This window comes from Oreochromis aureus, linkage group 19 (assembly GCF_013358895.1).
Source record: "Oreochromis aureus strain Israel breed Guangdong linkage group 19, ZZ_aureus, whole genome shotgun sequence".
Classification (NCBI taxonomy): domain Eukaryota; kingdom Metazoa; phylum Chordata; class Actinopteri; order Cichliformes; family Cichlidae; genus Oreochromis; species Oreochromis aureus.
In genome coordinates this window covers 27788096-27809025 of record NC_052960.1, presented here as the reverse complement: position 1 = coordinate 27809025, position 20930 = coordinate 27788096, and the positions used below count along the sequence as shown (strand labels likewise).

Below are 20930 nucleotides of genomic sequence, written 5' to 3'. Positions count from 1 at the left end.
TATCTTGCTACCCTGCTCCATCACCTTTAAAACTGTAGTTGTTCAGACAACAGCAGGTAGTCCTGCTCTGAGTCCTGCTCAAAGCTAACTAGCCTAGCTTAAATAAATTATATTTTTCTAAAGTAATGACATAAACCAAAAGATTTATGTGTCTAGGTGTACAGTATAAACACAGCAACACTTCTTTCCTTGTTAATGAGATATTACAGAGAAAGACAGACTGCACATTAAGGAAATCCACAGAGTTTGTATATTAGAACTATAACAGACATGCCAACTGGCTTTATGTGGTAAAAAAAAAAAAAAAATGTCAAATGCAAATAGGAGATGAACAAATACTTTATTTCTGTTTAGCAGAATTTAACAAAAAATCACCAGTAAAACATATACCAAAAGAAAGTCATGTAATCATATTGGAGCAAGGCTGAGAGTGTGAGTTAAAAACATGGGTTAGTCTACATAAAAAGTTGATGCTACAAATCAGACAAAGAAAAAATAGAAAAAAAAACTAGAGGATTTTATACACCTTCCTGCAGGAAATGACTGCTGTGCAAAGCTTTCACCCCTGGCAAGCTTTTCAAGACAAACATTCATCAGGAGAGCTGCTCTGTCTACAAACTGTTAGCTGTTAGAAAATATTCCAGAATAGTCTCTTAGCAGCTTTGTGATATAAACATGAATGTACAAACCAATGCTAGTGGATTACCCGTGATATATATTTAAAAAAAAAAAACATATTTACAAAGTAACCTTTGAAAAGTATTCTTTTTACTCAAAATTAGAAGGCCTATTTCATGTAAATGTTAGTTAACAATGGGGATTGTATTTTGGGCTTAAAATGTAGTATAATGCTGCATTTAATGTATTTCATGGATTATAAATATATTACGTTTACCCTCAATAGCTCAAACCTATTTTAAAACTTTTATAGCACAAAGCTAGCATTTTTCTCAAACAATCAAACCTGATCGAAGATTATTGTTTAGCAATTTTCTTTCACATTGTTTTCTGCCTTCATATAGCTTTTTTAAAATTCCATTTTAATTATAGCTACACACTGTAATGGTTATGGCTTCAGATTAGACTTGTCATTGTGAGGAGTTACTGATATTTTCACATAGACAACTAATTATTGTTATTAATTAGTTGATTTTTGAATGATTTTCCAACAGCTTGTTGAAAAATGTAAATAGAAATAATATTTTAATGTGTAAGAGTTCTTTATGTACATTAATGTGTTTTCTGTATTTGAAAATAAATGTGTACAGTATATATACAGATGTATGTATGTATGTTCTTGAATTTATGATTGGTTTAGCTAATGGCAAGTTTTATAAGGAGAAGTGTATTTTTAAGGCATTGAGTCATTATTTAGCTCGTGAAACTTTGAACCATTGCACTGTTATAATGTGCTGGGGGGGATGTTCATGATTTCATAGAGAGCTGTGTCTTGTAGTAAATAGGTGGTGGGGTTTTCATACTTTAGGTGCAAACAATATCAGTTAAAGTATGCTGTTAAGTGTCGGTGTGAGCAAATCAGTTCAGGTAACATAATTGATTTAATAGAGATTATACATTTAAATAAGTGGTTGTAGTCACAAAAAACAAGTGTTGGACACTTTGTGTAGGAAATTGTAGGAAAATCCATTGTCCTTCAACATGTCTGTTTCTTTACGTCTGAGTACACAGTGTAAAAGAATATAAGAAATAAGATATATAAAAGATGTTACTGTAGAAACTTTTGTCACTGTAGATAAGCATGTTGTTCTGAGAGTGTTTATGTGAATGTAATGGTCGTTAATGTGACTTTAATCAGCGCTTTCTAATGAGGATGAACAACAAGGTAAGGCTCCTCACAAGTAAAGAAATACAAACCCTTGTGTGTGTTCTCAGTTATTCTCAGTGAAGTCTCTGCAAATGCCTCGGACCAGTGGTGGGATAAACTCAGAAAGGCCGCTGAACTCTCTGGTGAAGAAAGTGTGGGTGTCCTTTGGCTCTGATGACATCGCTTTGAGATCATCTAGGGGTGCCCACGCCACGCCCACTGAGAAGATGGTAATGCCTGATTGGGCAAGAGAAACAGGAGAAAAAATGAGATGTACCTTAAGGTACTGGCTGAGTACAATAACCTCAGCTTTATCTGAACTTAGAAGCAGAACGTTAGAAGTCATCCAGGTCTTTATATTTTTACGACATTCCTGCAGTTTAACTAGTGTGTTATCTGGCTTAATGGGTTGAGTGTCATCTGCATAGCAGTGAAAATGTATGCTAAGCCTTCTAATGATATTGCCTACAGGAAACAATGTAAACAGAATTGGTCCTAGCACTAAACCCTGTGGAACTCCATAATTAACCTCAGTGTGTGAAGAGGACTCTCCATTTACATGAACAAATTGGAGTCTATTAGATAGATATGATACAAATCACTGCAGCGCAGTACCAGTAATACCTACAGCGTGCTCTAATCGTTCTAATAGAGTATTATGGTCGACAGTATTGAACGCTGCACTGAGGTCTAGCAGGACAAGCACAGAGATGAGTCCACTGTCAGAGGCTTCAGAAGATCATTTGTAACCTTCACTAAAGCTGTTTCTGTGCTGTGATGAGCTCTGAAACCTGACTGAAACTCTTCAAATAAGCCATTCCTCTGCAGATGATCTGTTAGCTGTTTGACAACTACTCTTTCAAGGATTTTTGAGATAAGGGGAAGGTTGGAGATTGGCCTATAAGCTAAGCTGGGCCAAGAGATGGCTTTATAAGTAACTGTTTAACTACTGCCAGCTTGAAGAGCTATGCTACCATAGGTTAGACAGGTTGATCATATTTAGGACTGAAGCATTATTTAATAGCATTATTTAATAGTAGGAGGTCTTTGAGCAGTCTTGTAGGAATCTAAAAGATGATGGTCCGGATGACGTAATTACTGAAATTAACTCAGAAAGATCAATTGGAGAAAAAGACTCTAAATAAATATCAGTGGTACTGAAAGTAGCTGTAGATAATGTCACATGTGAGATGATTATGAGTAATTTTTTCTCTAATGGTTAAAATTTTATTTGTGAAGACGTTCATGAGGTCAGTTAACGTTGAAGGAATGGTTGGCTCAACAAAGCTCTGACTTTTTGTCAGCCTGGCTCAGGGCTGAAGAGAAACCTAGGGTTGTTCTTATTTTCTTCAATCAGTGATGATGAAGCCCTCCGTAAAAGATGTTCTTTTACGGAGGGCTTTCTTATAAAGCAACAAACTATTTCTCCAGGCTAAATGATGATCTTCTAAATTTGCGATATGTCATTTCCTCTCCAGCTTACGAGTTTCTGCTTTAGGCTACGTGTTTAAGAATTATACCAGGGAGTCAAGTACATCTGATTTGAGGCTCTATTTTTCACAGTCTTCAGTATCCGTGTCATACGTAGTGAGGAGGTAAAATTATTAACTCTGCGTTGGTACTGGGCATTGAAGATGATAACAGTGGGTGAATTATATTCTTAAACTCATTACAGCACATTCAGTTTGGACTTTTTAAATACAAAACATGTCAGCGAAATGTTTGTGAAACAACACTACAAACATTGACTCTCTTTCTGGTGAAACAGAGTCACTGGCCCTGCATGGAACGTGTTCCATTGAACTTGCTCTGGAACAAGGCTGGGTCAGGGCAGAGCAGCCGGGGGGAGAGGTTGTCAAGCCAGCCGTTTCTTTTTCGTCTTGATTGCAGCAGCCGGGGGAGGAGCAACTTGAGGTCTGGCCTGGGGAGACTGCTAGTCCATGGATTCTTTGGACCCCCTACAGTCTGGCAGGCTGCCTGCACCTTAGGGATTCTCAAAGGCAAGGAGATATACTGCCTTCTAGTTTCAATCTCACTCTAGCTCAGCTTGGTAAGCTATAGTAGAGACACTGAATACTCTTGCTGACAGAGACCTTCTAGCACTTATCAGTAAAGCTGGAGTAGAAGCGGTCTTCCTTGAAAGGGGACAAAGACCATAAGGACAGAGAAGTCTTCAGGTGAAGATAGCTTACTCCCAAGAGATGCACTTGCGCATGTAGCAAAGGCCATGGAACTCAATTCCTTAGCAGTCCAACAGGGATCTTCCTGGAAGTTTACCAGCAAGGGAGCTTATCTCAATTGTCATTAGCATCTTATCCCAGGGTGACTTCAGCAGAGCAGAAGCCCTTACATTCTCCACCTGCCTCCAGCGACGGGAAAGCAGTAGTGATGGGCTGAGAATCTGGCTTACCCAGCTTTGACCTGGTTGCGTGTCCAACTCCTAATGCATTTCCATTTCTCCCCACATCAATGAGCCAGCCCATTAAGCATAATGGCATGTGAGCTTCTAATGAGGTCACGCAGGAGGCAATCCTCCCTAGTAAGATATGAAATGAATGCTCTGAAAGAGAACACAAACTTTTCCTGTGTTTATCATCATGAATTTATTAAGAGAGCAAATAAGAGGCCTCCTTAGCCATGCAGCCAGTTTTTCTCAGTGGTGATACAAGGCATTGGAATGAGTATCCTCCGTGTCGCAATAAAAAACCATTTTCTTTCTACAAAAGAAAATTCAATGACAGAAACGACTTTGAAAACTGAGCCTTATGAAGTTTTGATTTATTGTTTTCACAATGGGTGGCTGTGGCTCAGGTGGTAGAGCAGATCAGCTACTGATTGGAAGGTTGGTGGTTCGATTCCTGGCTCCTCCAGTCTGCATGCCAAATATCTTTGGGCAAGATACTAACCCCAAATTGCCTTCCGATGCATTCATCGGAGTGTGAATGCTTATTAGTTGCACTTGAGTTTAGAAGTGCTTGTATGAGTGGGTGTGATTGGGTGAATGAGGCATGTTGTATAGAGTGCTTTGAGTACTCCGGGAGAGTAGAAAAGCGCTATATAAGAATCAGTCCATTTACACATACCTTGCTTATGTGCAGCCATTGCTGGGCCTCTGACGTCATCGTATGATTGGCCATCTGTCACCACTATGAGAAAATTACGACCCGGTCCTGTTCGCCTGCCATAAACAAATACAGTGTAACTTCTAATACAGATTAAAAAAAAACTCCAGAATGTAAACACAGTTTTCAGAAATTTGATTTTGAGTATTTCCATTTTTGAGTATTTTAACTCGAACATTAAGAGCACCTGATATCTGTCTCTTTGTTGTGGTATAAATATCAGCGTTATTTTCATAAAACTGCATTTTATAAAGACAAAGATTAACACTTCTTTATCATTAATCATCTCATTAAGTATTGGAAGGCCCTGCAGTTTCAAATTTAGAAGCCATCCATCCATTCGCTTCCGCTTCTCCTTTTCAGGGTCGCTGGAGCCTATCCCAGCTGTCATAGGGCAAGAGGCAGGGTACACCCTGGACAGGTCGCCAGTCTGTCGCAGGGCTAACACACAGGGACAGACAGTTATTCACACCTAGTGACAATTTGGATTATCCAATTAACTTATCCCCACAAGCTGCATGTCTTTGGACGGTGGGAGGAAGCCAGAGTACCTGGAGGGAACCCATGCAAACACGGGGAGAACATGCAAACTCCACACAGAAAGACCCCGGCCTGATGGTGGAATTGAACTCTCTTGCTGTGCGGCAACAGTGCTAACCATCGTGCCACCGTGCCACTTGAATAAAATAATTTTTTAAGGCTAAACTTGCTAACACTGCAGGTGTGGAGAGCTTTGCTTAGAAAGAAAACAGCGCCACTGTTACCTGAACAGGTTCTGAGTGGTGTAGCTTATGGCTGAACCAGTCGATGTTCCTCCACTCATGTAGGAGATCCTTCTCAGAGCATTGATGGCATCGTCCTTGTTTGAGTAGTCAGACAGGCCAAACTCTAGCCTCTGCTCATAGGTGAACTGCACTGCACCTACAACACCAGCACAGCCAGTCAGCCAGCCAACGTTAATAACGCATAAGATAATCAGTGGTTTGCATGTTGTGAAGCTGACCAATGTGAGCTCCCACATCAGAGACTTCAAAGCTTCTTGCAATTCCTGCTAGGAATTCCAGGACAAGTTGGAAGTTTCCATCCCCAACGCTAGACGAACCGTCGATGAGAAAGCCGATGTTCACAGAATTGTAACAGGTTTTACCTAAAAAATACATTTTATGTCAATCTCACAGCAGAGCCGCATCCATCTAAATAATCAAATGTAAATATTATTAATGAATTAATGTTGTTTCTGCAATAAATAAAATTAATTAAAAAGCTACATTGTTGATAATGAAACCACAGCTGTAAAGAGATGATACTGAAGAGACTGAAACTATTTTTTATGTGATAGTTGCATGTCCATAGTGTAGCAATTCTTTCAAAACTCTTTTTTTCAAGCAGAAAACAATATTATTCAATTTTTCTTGGTCATATCTGATATTGCAAAATTAAAGAATTATTGGTATTGTTTTTATGTAAAGGTACAACTGTTAGTACCTTAATAATTGATTATCAAATGTAATGGGATGGCCATGACCTGTGTGTTTTCAAAGGTATCTCCTGACAGCAGCATTACAGCAGTTGATGAAGGTGTGTCTTACTACAGAGCAGGCCGTCTAGTGAACAGAGTCTCTGAGTGAGAGGTCTGATGTGTTTGGTGGTGCTGAACCAGCTGGGGATTGGATAACTGAAGAAACCGTTATCTTTACACACAGCCTGCAGGGGGACAGGTAGAAACATGTTTACTGTAATTTGATGAATCCCTCTTGGGTTTGACTAAAATAATAATTCAAGTTTCAACTTTTATGTTGCACACAGCCACTCTCAATAATCACAGTCATATGCTACAGGTTTTTTTTTTTTTTTTGCTGCCTAGTAACAGGAAAAAGTTGCACTGTTGTCTAGCTGAGCATGGATGGACACATTTTTCCGCTAAGGCAGTTCTGTATCAGACTTCTAGGACCTGCATCAGCTCCTTTTTGTTTTCTGGAGTCATAGACACAATGCTGAACACCAACATGTTCAAGCAGAGTTGAATTCTTTGTCTTCACAGGACAAGGATCGGTCTGAAAACTACTGTTTATTTAGAGTCAACACTACAGGTTTGTATATGATTTTGTGTTGTTTAAAGGGAACTAAAAATCCATCTCTGCAACTGTGGACACTATTAAAGTAACTTTGCATGAGTCACTGTTTAAAATAATCCTTATTTATCTTAAACCAGGGCACATTTCCTGTCTAAAACACAGCATTTTAACTCCTCTCCCCTGGCCTTAATACAAAGTCTTTCTGGACCTTTGCAAACAGGCATTTTAAACAGCAGATGGGTGAGGCTTCTGTGCTCACATCTTTGTATCTGAGATGTCCATATTAAAAATAGCCTCTCTTTTGACAGCATGTATACCTCACAAGCATTTTCTGCACATTTACTGACCTCATAAATTTTGGATATTTTTAATATGAACATGCATCACTGTTTATATATGAAAGAAAAAAGGAGCAGCATAATGTATCCATTTTAGGTTTAAACTAAACAGGAAGGGATAATTCAATCTAAAACATATTGCATGTTAGAATGTCATCTCTTTATTAATGGAACATATGAACATTTATCTAACATTTAGGTAATTCAGATAGCATGTGAACCTTCTTCATGAAGTCTTTGTCTCGAACCATGCTGAGCTCTTCAGGCGCTGGTTTGGCCACAGACACCAGAAAGACATTGATCCCACTCTCTCTGGCCAACATGGCCGCCTGGTCCAGGTCATCAGATGGCCAGCCATCAATTAACACCATCATGACCCGGGGGTGACCCCTTCTCCCCCCATTCTCCTGGGAGAAAAAGGTCTCTGCTGTATGCATGATGGCTTTACCTACGAAGACCAAAACACGATAAATATTTTTACATTACCTGTTTGTTTTTTTTTAAGTTTTTTTGTCTAACTGATGAGGGACTGATGAAAAGAATACAGGAAGGGTGGGGAAGAGTGTCAGTGGCAACTACTGACAGAAGAATAGCAGCAAGCGTGATAAGGATGGTAGTGTGAGCTGATATGATGACCGGTTTGGATTATTGTAGGGTCTAAATTACAATATAAAGCACCTTGAGGCGACTGTTGTTGTGTTTTGGCGCTATATAAATAAAATTGAATTGAATTGACATTTGCCAGTTAGAGTGGGTTAGATTTCCTCCACAAAAATGTGAGAGACTATTAATGTCATACAGACATTACTGCTGCTAAAGGTGATCCTATAGCCTACTGAATCATCGCATGTACTTACTTTTTTCAACTCATTTGATCATAAATGAGGAAATTTTGTCTGATTGTTACATTTTCAAAGAGCTATGGGCTACGGGATGTGTATTTTTTTTAACTTTTCAATTTATAATTCAGGTTAATCAAGATCTAAGTGTGTGTTACCTGTATTGGAGTCTCCTCCTAGGTAGGCCAGCTCCTTGATAGCAAACAACAGCTCTTTAGGTTGAGTGTAGTTAGTCAGTAGGAACTCTGTCCTGGGAGAGTCACTGCAGGCACATATGAAGACAAATGTTTAGTGCACAGATTTATATGTGGAATGGTATAACACACCATTGGATACTCTATTAAATACCCCGTTTCCTTTCAGAACTCTCTAAGTTCATTGTGACACAGATTCAGCAGTCTTCAATAGATTGTTGAAGCTGTGAGTGCTGGATGTGTTCCTCATACAGTTTGATCAATACTGAAATGATACAATCACCCAGTTGTTGCAGATTTGTCAACAGAACATCTATGAATGAAATGTCCTCTTTTCCATTTTTATTTGGGCTAGTGCCCAACAAGCTGCCTTTATTTTATTTTTTTTACATTTATTTACTCAGCACTATCCCAAAGTACCACAATTCTCATGACTTGTTAGTATAATTGACATTGTTGGGTGGTTTAAGGCTGAGGTAAAAAGAAAGAAAAAAAGATTTTTCTGAAGTGATGGAAATGTGACTCTGTGTGGTGTGCCTGACCTGGCCTGTATTAAACCAATATGAGGTCCTATTGGTCCAACTCTTAGCATGGCTGCCAGTTTGGCAATAAAGTTCTTCTGCAGGTTAAACCTCCGCTGCCCAATATTGCTGCTGCTGTCAATCACCATCGCAATGTCCATCTGACAATCTGCCCACACAAAAAAGTAAACATGTTGATCCAGAGATAACAACATTGATTATTTTTATGTTCACTGTTACTATAGATAATAATTATTTTTGCAGTTTTTGTTTATACAACTTTCATTAAATTTTATTTGACCTCTGTCTACACTCGTGATTTGGTCTTTTTCCACCCTATATAATTAAATATAATACATAAGAACTTTTCGTGTATATGCTAAGTACGGTTGAGATATAAATGGGTGCTGGAAGATTGCTCTGTTAAGTATAAGACAGGAATAATGCTTGCACTCTTCAGTTTTGATGTATTAGTAATGCCACAATTATTATAGTCAATTAAACTCTATTTAACCACCTTCTATAGTCATTGTTCTACAGTTACTGTTTTGTACCCATTTCTGGCTCACTTTAAAAAAGAAAAAAGAAAAAAGTAATGCATAATAATCTCTGATGTAAACAAAAACATAAAAAATAATAACTTAATTTAAGTTTTAATCTGTAAGCTTAAGCATCTCCAAGCAGGTGATTACCACCTGGTGGTGATTTGGATCAGATGGCAGGGGACAGGTCTGGTGTGCTCAAATGTGTAATGAAGGTGTGCTGGGAGCATCTAGCAGAAGCCCCAGTCCGTGAAATATTAGGAAATAAGTGTGGTTCTTTTTTACCATACTGTTGTTTTGGCCACTATTTAAGTTCTTATTTAATTATGACTCCCCTCCCTGTATCAACATCTGTTTTAACCTTTTGTTGAGAGGTTTTAAACAGCTACCAAACTGATATTCTATACTTGGAAACAAATCCTGAATAGAATAGAATAGAATAGAATAGAATAGAATAGAATAGAATAGAATAGAATGCCTTTATTGTCACTATACAGATGTTCAATGAGATGTACATATATATATATATATATATATATATATATATATATATATATATATATATATATATATATATATATATATATATATATATATATATATATACATATATGAACTGTATAACCAATGATATATACAATGTACCTTTATTCCCACCTGCCAGGGCTTTTTTCACTGATGGCTTCTTCAGCAGTTTCTTTACTGCAACACATACATTTGTAGATCTTTGTAAACAGTCATCGATACAATGCATTCCTTAGTGCCTCACCCACCCTTACCCAACTATAACTAAAAACTGGGAAGGAACTGTCATGATAAATTATGGACAGTACACATTCAAAGAGCATTTTCTGAGTAACTTGTACTTTGTATAAATCCCCTAGCTTTGGCAAGGTACTCTCTCATTAAAAAAGTACTATATGGAACAAAGTCTGACTTGTGGAACAGGTTAATTATATTTTGTAATAAGACATTTACTTGGCAGAAAAAAAGTTAATCCTGCCAAACAGGTAATTATCTCAAAGAACCATCATTTCTTTGAAAAAGTTCTAATCACATGATCTGTATTCTGACCTGGTAAAAAAACAGCAAAAGAGAATAACAGGTGATAATGAAAGTGGCCAGCACAGTATACGGAAACTAGTGTGCCAAGTATGGCCTGGAAGCCCCGAGGTCAAAATGGAGATGCCCCCTAGGGTGGTGGAGAATGACCAAGCTAAGATCCTGTGGGACTTCCAAATACAGACACACAAAATGGTGATGGCTAACCAACCGGACATAGTAGTGGTGGACAAGCAGCCGTAGTGATAGATGTAGTGATATTGAGTGACAGCAACATCAGAAAGCAGGAACACGAAAAGCTGGAGAAGTTGAAGGTAACAGTGGTCCCAGTGGTAATCGGAGCACTCGGTGCAGTGACCCCCAAGCTAGGCAGGTGGCTCCAGCAGATCCCACGAACAACAACTGAGTACTCCGTCCAGAAGAGCGCAGTCCTAGGAGCAGCTAAGATACTGTGCAGGACCCTCAAGCTCCCAAGCCTCTGGTAGAGGACCTGAGCTTGAAGACTGCCCACAGGGCGAGAGGGGACTTTTAAAATATATTTATATGTGTATATATGTGTAATACCTTCCTTTTACTTCTGTATGAGCTCCTCTTTTAATTTTGCCTTTGACTTAAGATCAGTGCAAATAAAGAAGCCACTTTTGGCTGCCCCCTTGCCACAGTGGGTTGCTCTGCTTATTTGATTTGGCAGAGTTTTACGCCGGATGTCCTTCCTGACACAACCCCAAAGGAGATTTTTGTCTCAAGCTGGAAACCAGTGATCTTTCACTTGCCAAAGAAATCTATTAACCACTAATACTAATAATGAAAATAAAAATCTGACAAAAGAAAGTCAAAGACATAACAAGATGAATTACCAAAAGGAAACAGTTAATTAGAAAAAGTGCTCAGATCAGAGTGGTGTCATGACACTAGGAAAGCACAAACAGAACAAGAACAAATATATATTTCTAAAATAAAGGTGTGTATATCATTTACCTGGTCGCGCAGCTGCAGGAAGAGCTGTGGTACTGGTCTCGCTGGTCAGCTCCTGTGGAACGTTAATTGGCTCTAAAACACACAGAAGGTATGATAATTAGTGGAGAAGACAGATATGCATCATTCACATCTGCGATCAAATGATGATATTAATAAAAAAATTTAAAAAATGTTGTTTTTGTTTTGTCTAATCCCCTGCTAGTTTGCAGTTTTTAAAATTAATTTTTTTTCTGTTGTACAATTACAGGTAAAGCTTTCCAGTACTATATAAGTTTTAAAAAATCTCTAGATAAATATATATTAAAATAATGTAGATATCATTCTGAAATCACAATTCTAGGTACTTTAAGCATATCTTGCAATACTTAATAAATATTAGCATTATTAGGTTATTTAAACTGGATTATTACTTAATTAAAAACAATTCACCAAAGTAGTTCCACCTACTGGTGAGGCTGAAGGAGGCGGTCCAGTGAGACAGGGCCTGTGAGTGTATACCGTGGGCATACGAGCTGATGTAGTTGTGCCGTCCCTGCAGCCTATGAACCCTAACAGGGCCCCCAGCTGGGCCCAGGATACCTCTGTACGAAAAGACAAAATAAAAGTATTATCACAGTTGAAAAAGATCATCATTAACAGTTATGAGAGTTGCTACTTCTGAAGTCAATTACAAATGCATCTTGAACTGATGCAGCTGGACTGAGACCTTGTTAAAAATAGATTTGTGTCTAAAAACACACACATGTGCGCAGGAAATTCTTTTCATAGTAAAATAAATAACTAAAAAAAAAAAACAATTTATGGGAGAAGGAAAAGACAGCTGTGAAGGAGAAAAAACATAAGAATAAGCATAATTTTTCTTCTCAGTGGGCCATCGAGGCCCTCTGCAGAGGAATGAGGAGGTCACTCAGGGCTGAGAACTTAATCCTCCTTTCATGCACATTCCTTCATGGTGTTGGTGTTTTGTTAAGGTTCAGCAGGCAGCCGGATTCACACTGCTCTCTATTATGTCACATCTTGGCAGCGGAACACAGAGTCTAATCCACATTTTTGAAAAAACAATCCTCAAAGCGTTCATACTCTGAAAAGTTGCTAAGAGTATCATATACAGGGAACTAAAAAGAAGCTGTGGAAGTAACAAGGAAGTAATCAGTGAATCAGTGAACCACAAAGCAAAATAACTAAATAGAGCTCCACCACCACCTTCCAAAAGAAAAGTTACATTAAATTAAAAAAAAACAAACAAACAAAATAAATATTAAAAAATGCTAAAAATAAATAAATAAGTGAAGACACTGAATAAATAAGAAGGAGAGCGTCTAATCATTAAAAATGTAATGATAGGAAAGAAAAATTAAACTGAAGGAACTTGAACGCAATATGAAAAAAGTCTAGGTTAAAAATGTAAAAAAAAAAAAATCTAATTAAAAAAATACACACAAAACAATACAATAGATTAAATGAAAAAAAGAATGAAAATAAATGAAAAATAAATCAACAATACAAAATAGAATCAACCATGAGAAAGTTGATTTTAAATAAATAAATATAAGTAAAAAAGAAAAAAGAAAAATAAGAAAACAAGTAACAAAACAAACCAAAAGAAATATGGAAATGAAAATCAGAAGATAAGAAGGATTTACTTTGTTTTCTTTTTTCTTTTGTACTTATTTATTTTTTCCATTTTCATTTTGCTTATTAATCTGTCGGTCCTTTCAGCCAATCATGTCACGGTCCTCTAAATATTACCATGGTTTAATTGTGTAGCTTTAAAATCAAGCAAGTGTACAACATTATGTTTTAGTGTTTTCAGTAATAGACTGAGATATCACAGTTAATATTTACTATAATATGTAATTAAAACATTGAAGATAAATTTAAAAAAGTACAGCTGATATGAAAGGAAAGCTGTACCTGTGGACTGCAGCTCCACAGATGGATGAGACAGCAGCATAGACTCCTGTCCCAAACACAGACGTCCTCCACTGTGTGCACTGTGGTGGACATAAAACCACCAGGGTGTCCTGGGTCAGGTCTGCGCCACGTGTTGTACAGGTCACTGGATAGGGCACTGAGTGGAAAACAGTAGCTGTCCAGTCAAAATACTCCATTAAAATCCTTGATCTAGGTAGTAGGTTTCATCTTCATTAAATAGAGGAAGCTAGTTTAGTCCAGAGGCAAGACCAAACATTTTTAAAAACAGACAGAAACATAAAAAAAGACAAACGAAAGAATACAACTAAAAAGATTTCTTTATATTAAATATATAGCATTTATTTCATTATAAAATAATTTTCTACAAAGATAAAAAGGGGAAGAAAAATGTATAAATTGTAAAAGTATAAACATATATCAAATGTAAATGTTAATAATAATAAGAGCAACAACAAAAAAGTAAAATATGCAAAAATGCTTATAAAAACAGAAAATAGCTATGGCTATTGGTGATTACTACAATTGTGTTTTTTTGTTGGCTATTTTTTGCAGCAAATACACAAACACACAAGTATTTATATATGTTTGTATATATGCATCTTTTTTTATATATATGTTTACATATATATATTGTGCTATCTACTGTACAATATAAAGTGCCTTGAGGTGACTTTTGTTGTGATTTGGCGCTATATAAATAAAATTGAATTGAATTGAATTGAATATATGTGTGTGTACTTGATGTTTTCTACAGTGTATGATTTTAGGGAACAAAAGTGACCAGAAAACTTTTAAAAACATAAAAATGATTCAAAACTAATGAAAATGAAATGACAAGATTAACATCATGGCTTGGAATATTATCTGTATTTGCTGAACTATATCATCCACTTTTTCTACCATCAGCTTTCAGTAGTTTTTAAAAGTCTGCTGGGGCTTTCGCTAAATCACTGTTAACATGACTCCATCTCTGTGCTTACCTCCTGCTAGCAGGAGGCTTTGTTATGTCATGGCTTTGTTCAATAAATCTGATAGTTTGGTCAGAAGTTCACTCATCATTGGCATGAATCAAGGGTGGAATGATGGTACAACATGCATCTTTAATTACTTTAAAAAACAGTAACTGAATGCATGTATTAATTTATTTTGGATCTTTGCAGAGCCACACAGGGTCACAGTTCAAGGAACTCAGTCAATATCTAAGAAGGAGAACTGGAGCTTTACACAAGTTGGTCTCTTGGAGACAAAAGTCTAAACAAAGTCAGATTCCAAGATCACCATTTCAAAGAACTGTATGTAAGTACAAGTTAGTCAGATGTGTCAACACTTAGCCAAGGTCTGGAAGAAGACCCAAACCGTCACCCTCAGATTGAGGAAATTGGTGAGTATATTCACAAACAGCTCAATAACCACTAAGGCTCAAGCCTCCCGAGGAAACTGGAAACTCCTGGAACACCAGCGTCCTTTTGCACAGCAAGACAAGTGTTATATCTCTATGGACTGAAAGAGTGCCAGCCCCTGCTTCTTTGTGGTTATGTCAGGCATCAGGCATAAAATTTGTGCCAAGTCAAATAAGTGGATCTATCTGCTGTCGGGCAGTCAGGTATTTTTCAGGACTCACCATTAACTTCTGAGCCAAGTACTGAGGAGAGCAGGAAGAAAAGGCCTGATGGGGGAAAAACAGATCACACGAAGTTGTCATCATATGAAAGAAAGAAAGAAAAGAAAAAAGAAAAAAAAAGAACAGAAGTTACCTGTCAGAGGCAGCAGGACAGACAGCTGAGGCATTTCTGCAACAAGCTCAGTATACTGAAAAACAGATATTACATATAGTTACTCTAATAATATTGAGTATTATTTTTAAATGGTATTTTTTAAAATGAGTTTACCTAGCCTCCTCAGGCTCATCCAGCCAAAAAAAAAAGTCATCACCTATATTTAATAAAGCAAATAGGCAAGAGCTTTTCATTGGTGTGGAGGTTTAAGTTCAGCAACATTATCTACCCCCAAAAATGAGACCAGCTGACTACTTAAACAAAATGAATGACAAGGTTTTCATTTCCTTTCCTTGCATTGTTTATTCCCCAAATTCCAAGACAAAGACACCAGGATTCACCAGGGTTAAATTGTGAAAGAGTGATTCTAAGAGCATGAGACATTATTTTCAAACACGGACTGGCCACCACAGAGACTCTTTGGGATGCACTGGAGAGGTCAGACTCTCCCATCATCAGTACAAGATGTTAAAAAAGTAATGCAGCACTGGATGGAAATAAACACTGACACAACTGAAATGATAAAATTCAGCTCATTGAAATGATCCTACTGCAAATGCGTGCCATAATCAAAGCTAAAGGTGCTCCAACAACGTATTTTATTTTGGCCAATAAACCAGTTCACAAGCTAATAATGAATAAGTCAGAAATCCAGAAATGTAGTTATGTGTGAACCACACATCACATAAGTGTGGTTAGAAAACAATGTCATCACATCACTAAAGAGGAAGAGGCAGTAATTGGGTAAATGTCATTCTATAGGTTGACAGACAACAATAGTCAAGTCCACAGCTATCTGTTTGTGACTGAATCCATCAATGACACAACAGCCAGTAACCAGTAGTGGTTTGTAAGCTCCCTATTTACCAGTCAGTAGTAGTAACTAGTTTATATGCATGACACATAATCACAATACAAGAACTAATCAGAAGCCAGAAAGCAAGCCAGTGCCAATCCCTAAACTTGGCAGGTTAAATAGTCGATAAATACATTAAAAAAAAGATGAAAAAAAGATGAGTAGTTAGTAGAGGGTGTAAGAAATATACAGCAAGTAAATAAAGTTATTGGTTAATCACTGTATGGATGTTAATCACCCAGCCTGTTAGTCATTTAGAAAGAAAGATCTCAGCAGGAATCTCAGTCTTACTGACTGGTTTCTTCAGCAGACGTCTCTGAGGAAAACTGTTCAGACTGTTCACACGTTATTCCCTGGAAGGAGCAGCAGGCGGTAAACTGGCAATGCTGAGCTGGTGTCGATCGCCTGGCGAGAGAGAGGTAGCCCCTTAAATAAGCGTTCTCTCTAACAACACACACACACACACACACATTCATACACACCTTACTGTGGTGACTTCAGAGGGGGAGGGAGGAGGGGCCTCAGTGACAGGTCAACCTGAGATGGAGCAGAGGAGTGAACTGCAGAAAAAACTGAAAAAGCAAAACACCAATCCAGCTTTAGTTTACTAAAAAGTTTTTATCAACATGTGTTGGTGCATTTATAAAAACAGCATTAGCCCAGTAAGATGACATCCCAAGCAAACATTCACAGTACTGCTAAGCTGATTGAGTAACTCGTTAAAGAACGAGATCAGGGACATTCCACTGAAAATATCAGACTGCTTCCAACCTGTATTATTTTAGGGTCTTTACCTGAAAATAAAAAGCACCTTGAGACAACTGTTGTTGTGCTTTAGTGCTATATAAATAAAATTGAGTTGAACTGATCGACATAGAATGAGATAGATACTTTTGTACAGTAACGAGTTTAATGAAGACATGACTTAAAAGCCCATGAAGTACACTGAAAGGATTAAAAATGTGGCGCTTCTAATTTGTATTTTTTATGTTTCTTCCAGTATATTTGATCCCTAAAATATTGTAATATTATAATATAGCTAGCCACACCACACAGCAGGTTCAGGACAGAAAACCACATTTAACCTTTGTTATAAACAGAGGCGCTACCAAAGGGGGGGCCAGGGAGGCACTGACCACCCCCTAAATTTGCTGCCCCCCCCAGTGGTGACCCCTGGTAAGACTGTCATATGTTGTTAATAATTTTAATAAACATGTGCACGAGAGAGGAAAACACACTACAGTGAGTTGAAACACTGGCTTGTTATTTATTCCTGCTTAAAACAGATTATTAACGATTTCAAAATCTTATTTTGTCTTTCATATTTATTTATATTTTCAGTGATATCAACTTTAATAGCAGATAATTAAATAGGTATATAATTCTTTTCTCTCTCTCTTTTTTGCCATATTTTTCAAGTAACCTATATTTGACAACAGCATCTGGAATTGACAACAGTATTCAAATCTGGAAATTCTGTTTTTTTGTGTTTTAGTGGCTCCCATATGGCCACAACTATGAAAAAAATTCTGGCAGTGCCACTGATTACAAATTTCATAACCACAATTTTTCCATAATATTTTTTTTCCTATCAGCAACTTCAAGTGTAAAAAATATCTAGGAAAAAATGCAACCCTTTTTTGAGAAGCCAAATCAATAGCAGATTGTTTAGTTTGGTACAACTAAGCTACTTGACTTGATTTCAGAAAGGATAATGGTTGTGGTTGTTCACATATGTAGATGTAAAGGTGGATCATACCAGCAGACAGAGAGAGAGAAGGTTATTAGTTTACCCTGATGTCGAATGTCATTTTAACACACTCCATGCCACCAATGTAAAATTCAATAATAAGAGGTCATTGTCATTTATGACATGGTCAAGTATTTTTGGAAAGACTGGCGTAAATTAACAATAACAATCACTGAATGAATGGCCAAAGTATAAGAGCCAGAACAAGAATCCTCATGACAGTTAGCTTAACTGCCCTTTTGGTGTTAGCCTCCACTGCCGGTTGTTGTTGCGTAGGCTGCCTATGGAGTGCTAATTTTGAGTTTTCTTGTGCAGCGTTTTGCTTTGCGTTTTGGAATGGATTTCTCTTTGCACAACAAGCATGATGCCTGCCCTGTCTGCCAGGGGATTCTCCATGCTAGCAGTGCGTTGACGAAGCCCAAAGCCTGTGCATTTTGTCGCCAGCTCCGAAAAGGTGGGTGATGTTTATGGAGAAAGTGCTGGGACAAACGGCTGTCACATGGCATGACCCTCTCCTTTCTGAGTCTGGGGCCTTGGCTTCATCCGAGTCCAAAGACAAGGAGAATCCGATCAATGTCCCAGCAATTAGCTGGGCTGACCACATATGATATGTTCATGGGTTAACCGAAGATGAGTCAGAACCATGTAGAAAGACAATAATGTGCTGGACATTGGTCTGGACATCTATACTTGGTTGGAGGATGAGCAGGAGAGCCCATTGTCAGCCCATCGTCAGCCTCCATGCTGTTTCACCGTGCAGCTGAGAGGCTGCAGGTGATGGCCCTCTCCTCTGTCAGCTCAGAAGCTGCCAAGGTTTGCGGGATTTTTCCTCCCACTGGAGCCCACAATGACCAAAAATTGCCTTCCCATGTTCCCAGACTTTGTCTCTGAGTTAACTGCATCATGAAGTAAACAGCTGTCTGCCCATGTCACTGTGCCCGGCTATGAACAACAACGATCTGATATCCTCGTGTGGTATTGTTCCCTCGTCATCATAAATAATGTTGTTCCAGGCTCAACATTGCAAGTGACCAATCACCTTCTCCTGACGTCATCCGCGACCTTGAAAAAAACAAACGCCTTCAAAAAATCTACTTCACTTACGAGAAGAGAAACCGCCTCTGTAAGGACAATATGTATAATGCTTACCATTTATTAAAGAAAAGTATCCTGAAATGCAAAGAATTCAAGTTCCTGGATCGGCGGACAGAAGCGGTTTCTCTTCTCGCAAGTGAAGTAGATTTTTTTAAGGCTGTATTTTTCAAAGGCACAAAAGGGGGACGTCACAACAATGTGATTGGTCACTTGCAATGTTGAACCTGGAACAACATTTATTATGATGATGTGGGAACAACACCGACACGAGGATATCAGATCATCCAGACAACACATGGAGTTGGACAGCACCGAGGAGGCTGGCTTAGCTAACCCACCCCCTATGGAGCCATCCCTGGCTGCTTGTCCTTGGTGTTGCTGACTCCGCAACTCTGTTGTCCAAGCGCTGCAGATTCTCTGCATTGCAGCTGGATAAGATTTATCGTGCTCAGGCCCACACTGCCCGTGCTATGAGCTCCGTCACTATGATCTAGATGTAGCAGGTGATGTGCCTGGTGGAGCTTGGATCGCTGGTTCCTGATGACAGCCCCTTGGCACCTCTTCTTAACAAGATCAGAGTCGCCACAGATTACATCCTCCATGCGTCCCGTTGTGCAGCGCTCTTCATGGGGTAGAGGGATGGCTTCGACTGACCTTCTTGATAGGGACAGCGCTGTGTAGCTGCACAAACCAGTGTCTGTGGCTGGGTTATTCGACAATCTCCATCCAGGCTAGATTTAATCTGAGGAAGAAGCTAGCTCGCTCTCACAGGCCCGGCACTTCTCTGCCGACTGGCAAGAGATTGAGGCCCAGTGCTGTAGTTGGCTTGCCTCCAGCAGGAGCACATCCTCCGGTTCAAGTTCCACACCAGTTGGCTTGGAGGAAAGGTCTACCTGTGGGCCCCCGGCAGGACCCGATACCCAGGAGGAAGAAGCCTCAGCCCTCCTAGCTGTGGAATTGATTGGAGATGGGGAGGCGCTGCTTTTTCCCATCTTTTCACGTCCAAGCCAATTTCTGTTCAGGTTTTCAGCCCCAGAAGGTGCTACACTTTCCTAACACTGTCGCCCAAGCACAAACCGGCTGCACACAAAATGTCCCAGGTTGAAACTCCCAGTTTTCGTGTGTTACATCAGTGAGAGGGATCTGGACCACAGCCTAGCGCAAGCTGCACATCAACCACTTAGAGCTGCTAGCTCAAGCATTTCCTTCCAGTTCTGAGGGGCCCAGCATGTCTTAGCCAGGACGGACAATTCAACAGTGGTCTCTTACATAAACAGGCAGAGAAGGACATACTCTTTTCCCCTGTTAAAGCTGTCTCGCTCTCTGCTGTTATGGTGCAGTGTTCATTTTCTGTCTCTAAGAGCCACTCATGCTCTGGGATATCTGAACCTGGGGCCAGACCTTCTGGTGAGGGAATGAAGGTTGCACCCTTTGATAGTGCCCAGATTTAGGATTTATTTGGCGAGACGCAAGTAGATCTTTTTGCCTCCAGGGTAAACACTCACTGCCCCTTGTTCTTCTCCATAATCGATAGTGTGGTAGCAACAATTCAGAGTGCTAGGGCTTCATCCACTAGAGGCTTATACAGTTACAAATGGCAAGCCTTTGAGCAATGGTGCCATGACTGCTACACTCTCCTACTTCAGTGCTCTATTGTGGATGTTTTGACATTCCTGCAGGGGCTGCTGGATAATTTTTAAAATTAAGGTTTATTTAGCAGCTATATCTGCTTGTCATATTGGCTTTGACAGGGTGACACCAGGTGCACATCCTCTTCCCATACGTTTTTTTAAAAAGGGATTTGCCAGCTGAGACCTGTGGTTACGTCCAGTCTCATGCATGGGACTTGTCTTTGGTGCTGGAGGCCCTTTGTGGCCCTCCTTTTGAACCCATTGAGTCTGTGGAAATGAAATTTCTATCATATAGGACTACATTGCTTCTTGCTTTGGCCTGGATGACCTCTAACTTTCTGCTTCTAAATACGGATAAAACTAAGGTTATTGGAGTTGGCCCTAAAATTCTT

The 20930-nt window shown here is 38.8% G+C and overlaps 1 protein-coding gene across 5 annotated transcripts; it reads right to left on the bottom strand.

Moving 5' to 3' along the window:
- Positions 1 to 353: 353 nt before the first annotated feature.
- coch (coagulation factor C homolog, cochlin (Limulus polyphemus)) lies at positions 354 to 16434 on the bottom strand. Of its 5 annotated transcripts, none has more exons than XM_031745860.2 (15): positions 16354 to 16434; positions 15186 to 15240; positions 15053 to 15097; positions 13411 to 13585; positions 11944 to 12077; positions 11497 to 11568; positions 10102 to 10158; positions 8936 to 9083; positions 8358 to 8461; positions 7582 to 7808; positions 6537 to 6651; positions 5951 to 6094; positions 5712 to 5868; positions 4909 to 5003; positions 354 to 2062 (listed from the first exon to the last, which is right to left on the bottom strand). In XM_031745860.2, exons 2-15 carry the CDS (start codon positions 15217 to 15219, stop codon positions 1890 to 1892), a joined length of 1680 nt encoding a protein of 559 aa, XP_031601720.1. In that variant the 5' UTR covers positions 15220 to 15240; positions 16354 to 16434; the 3' UTR covers positions 354 to 1889. The 5 variants fall into 5 exon arrangements, with proteins under 5 accessions (XP_031601720.1, XP_039459552.1, XP_031601719.1 ...); XM_039603618.1 differs by having other exon boundaries at positions 13411 to 13567; XM_031745859.2 differs by having other exon boundaries at positions 16358 to 16433.
- Positions 16435 to 20930: the final 4496 nt, after the last annotated feature.

Coding starts and splice junctions, on each gene's coding strand:
- coch (XM_031745860.2), bottom strand. CDS start 15,219: ATGCCTCAGCTGTCTGTCCTGCTGCCTCTGACAG. Junction 6,095..6,536: donor ACTAGACGGCCTGCTCTGTA/GTAAGACACACC, acceptor TGTATTTTTTAG/GTAAAACCTGTTACAATTCT. Junction 5,869..5,950: donor TGATGTGGGAGCTCACATTG/GTCAGCTTCACA, acceptor CTGGTGTTGTAG/GTGCAGTGCAGTTCACCTAT.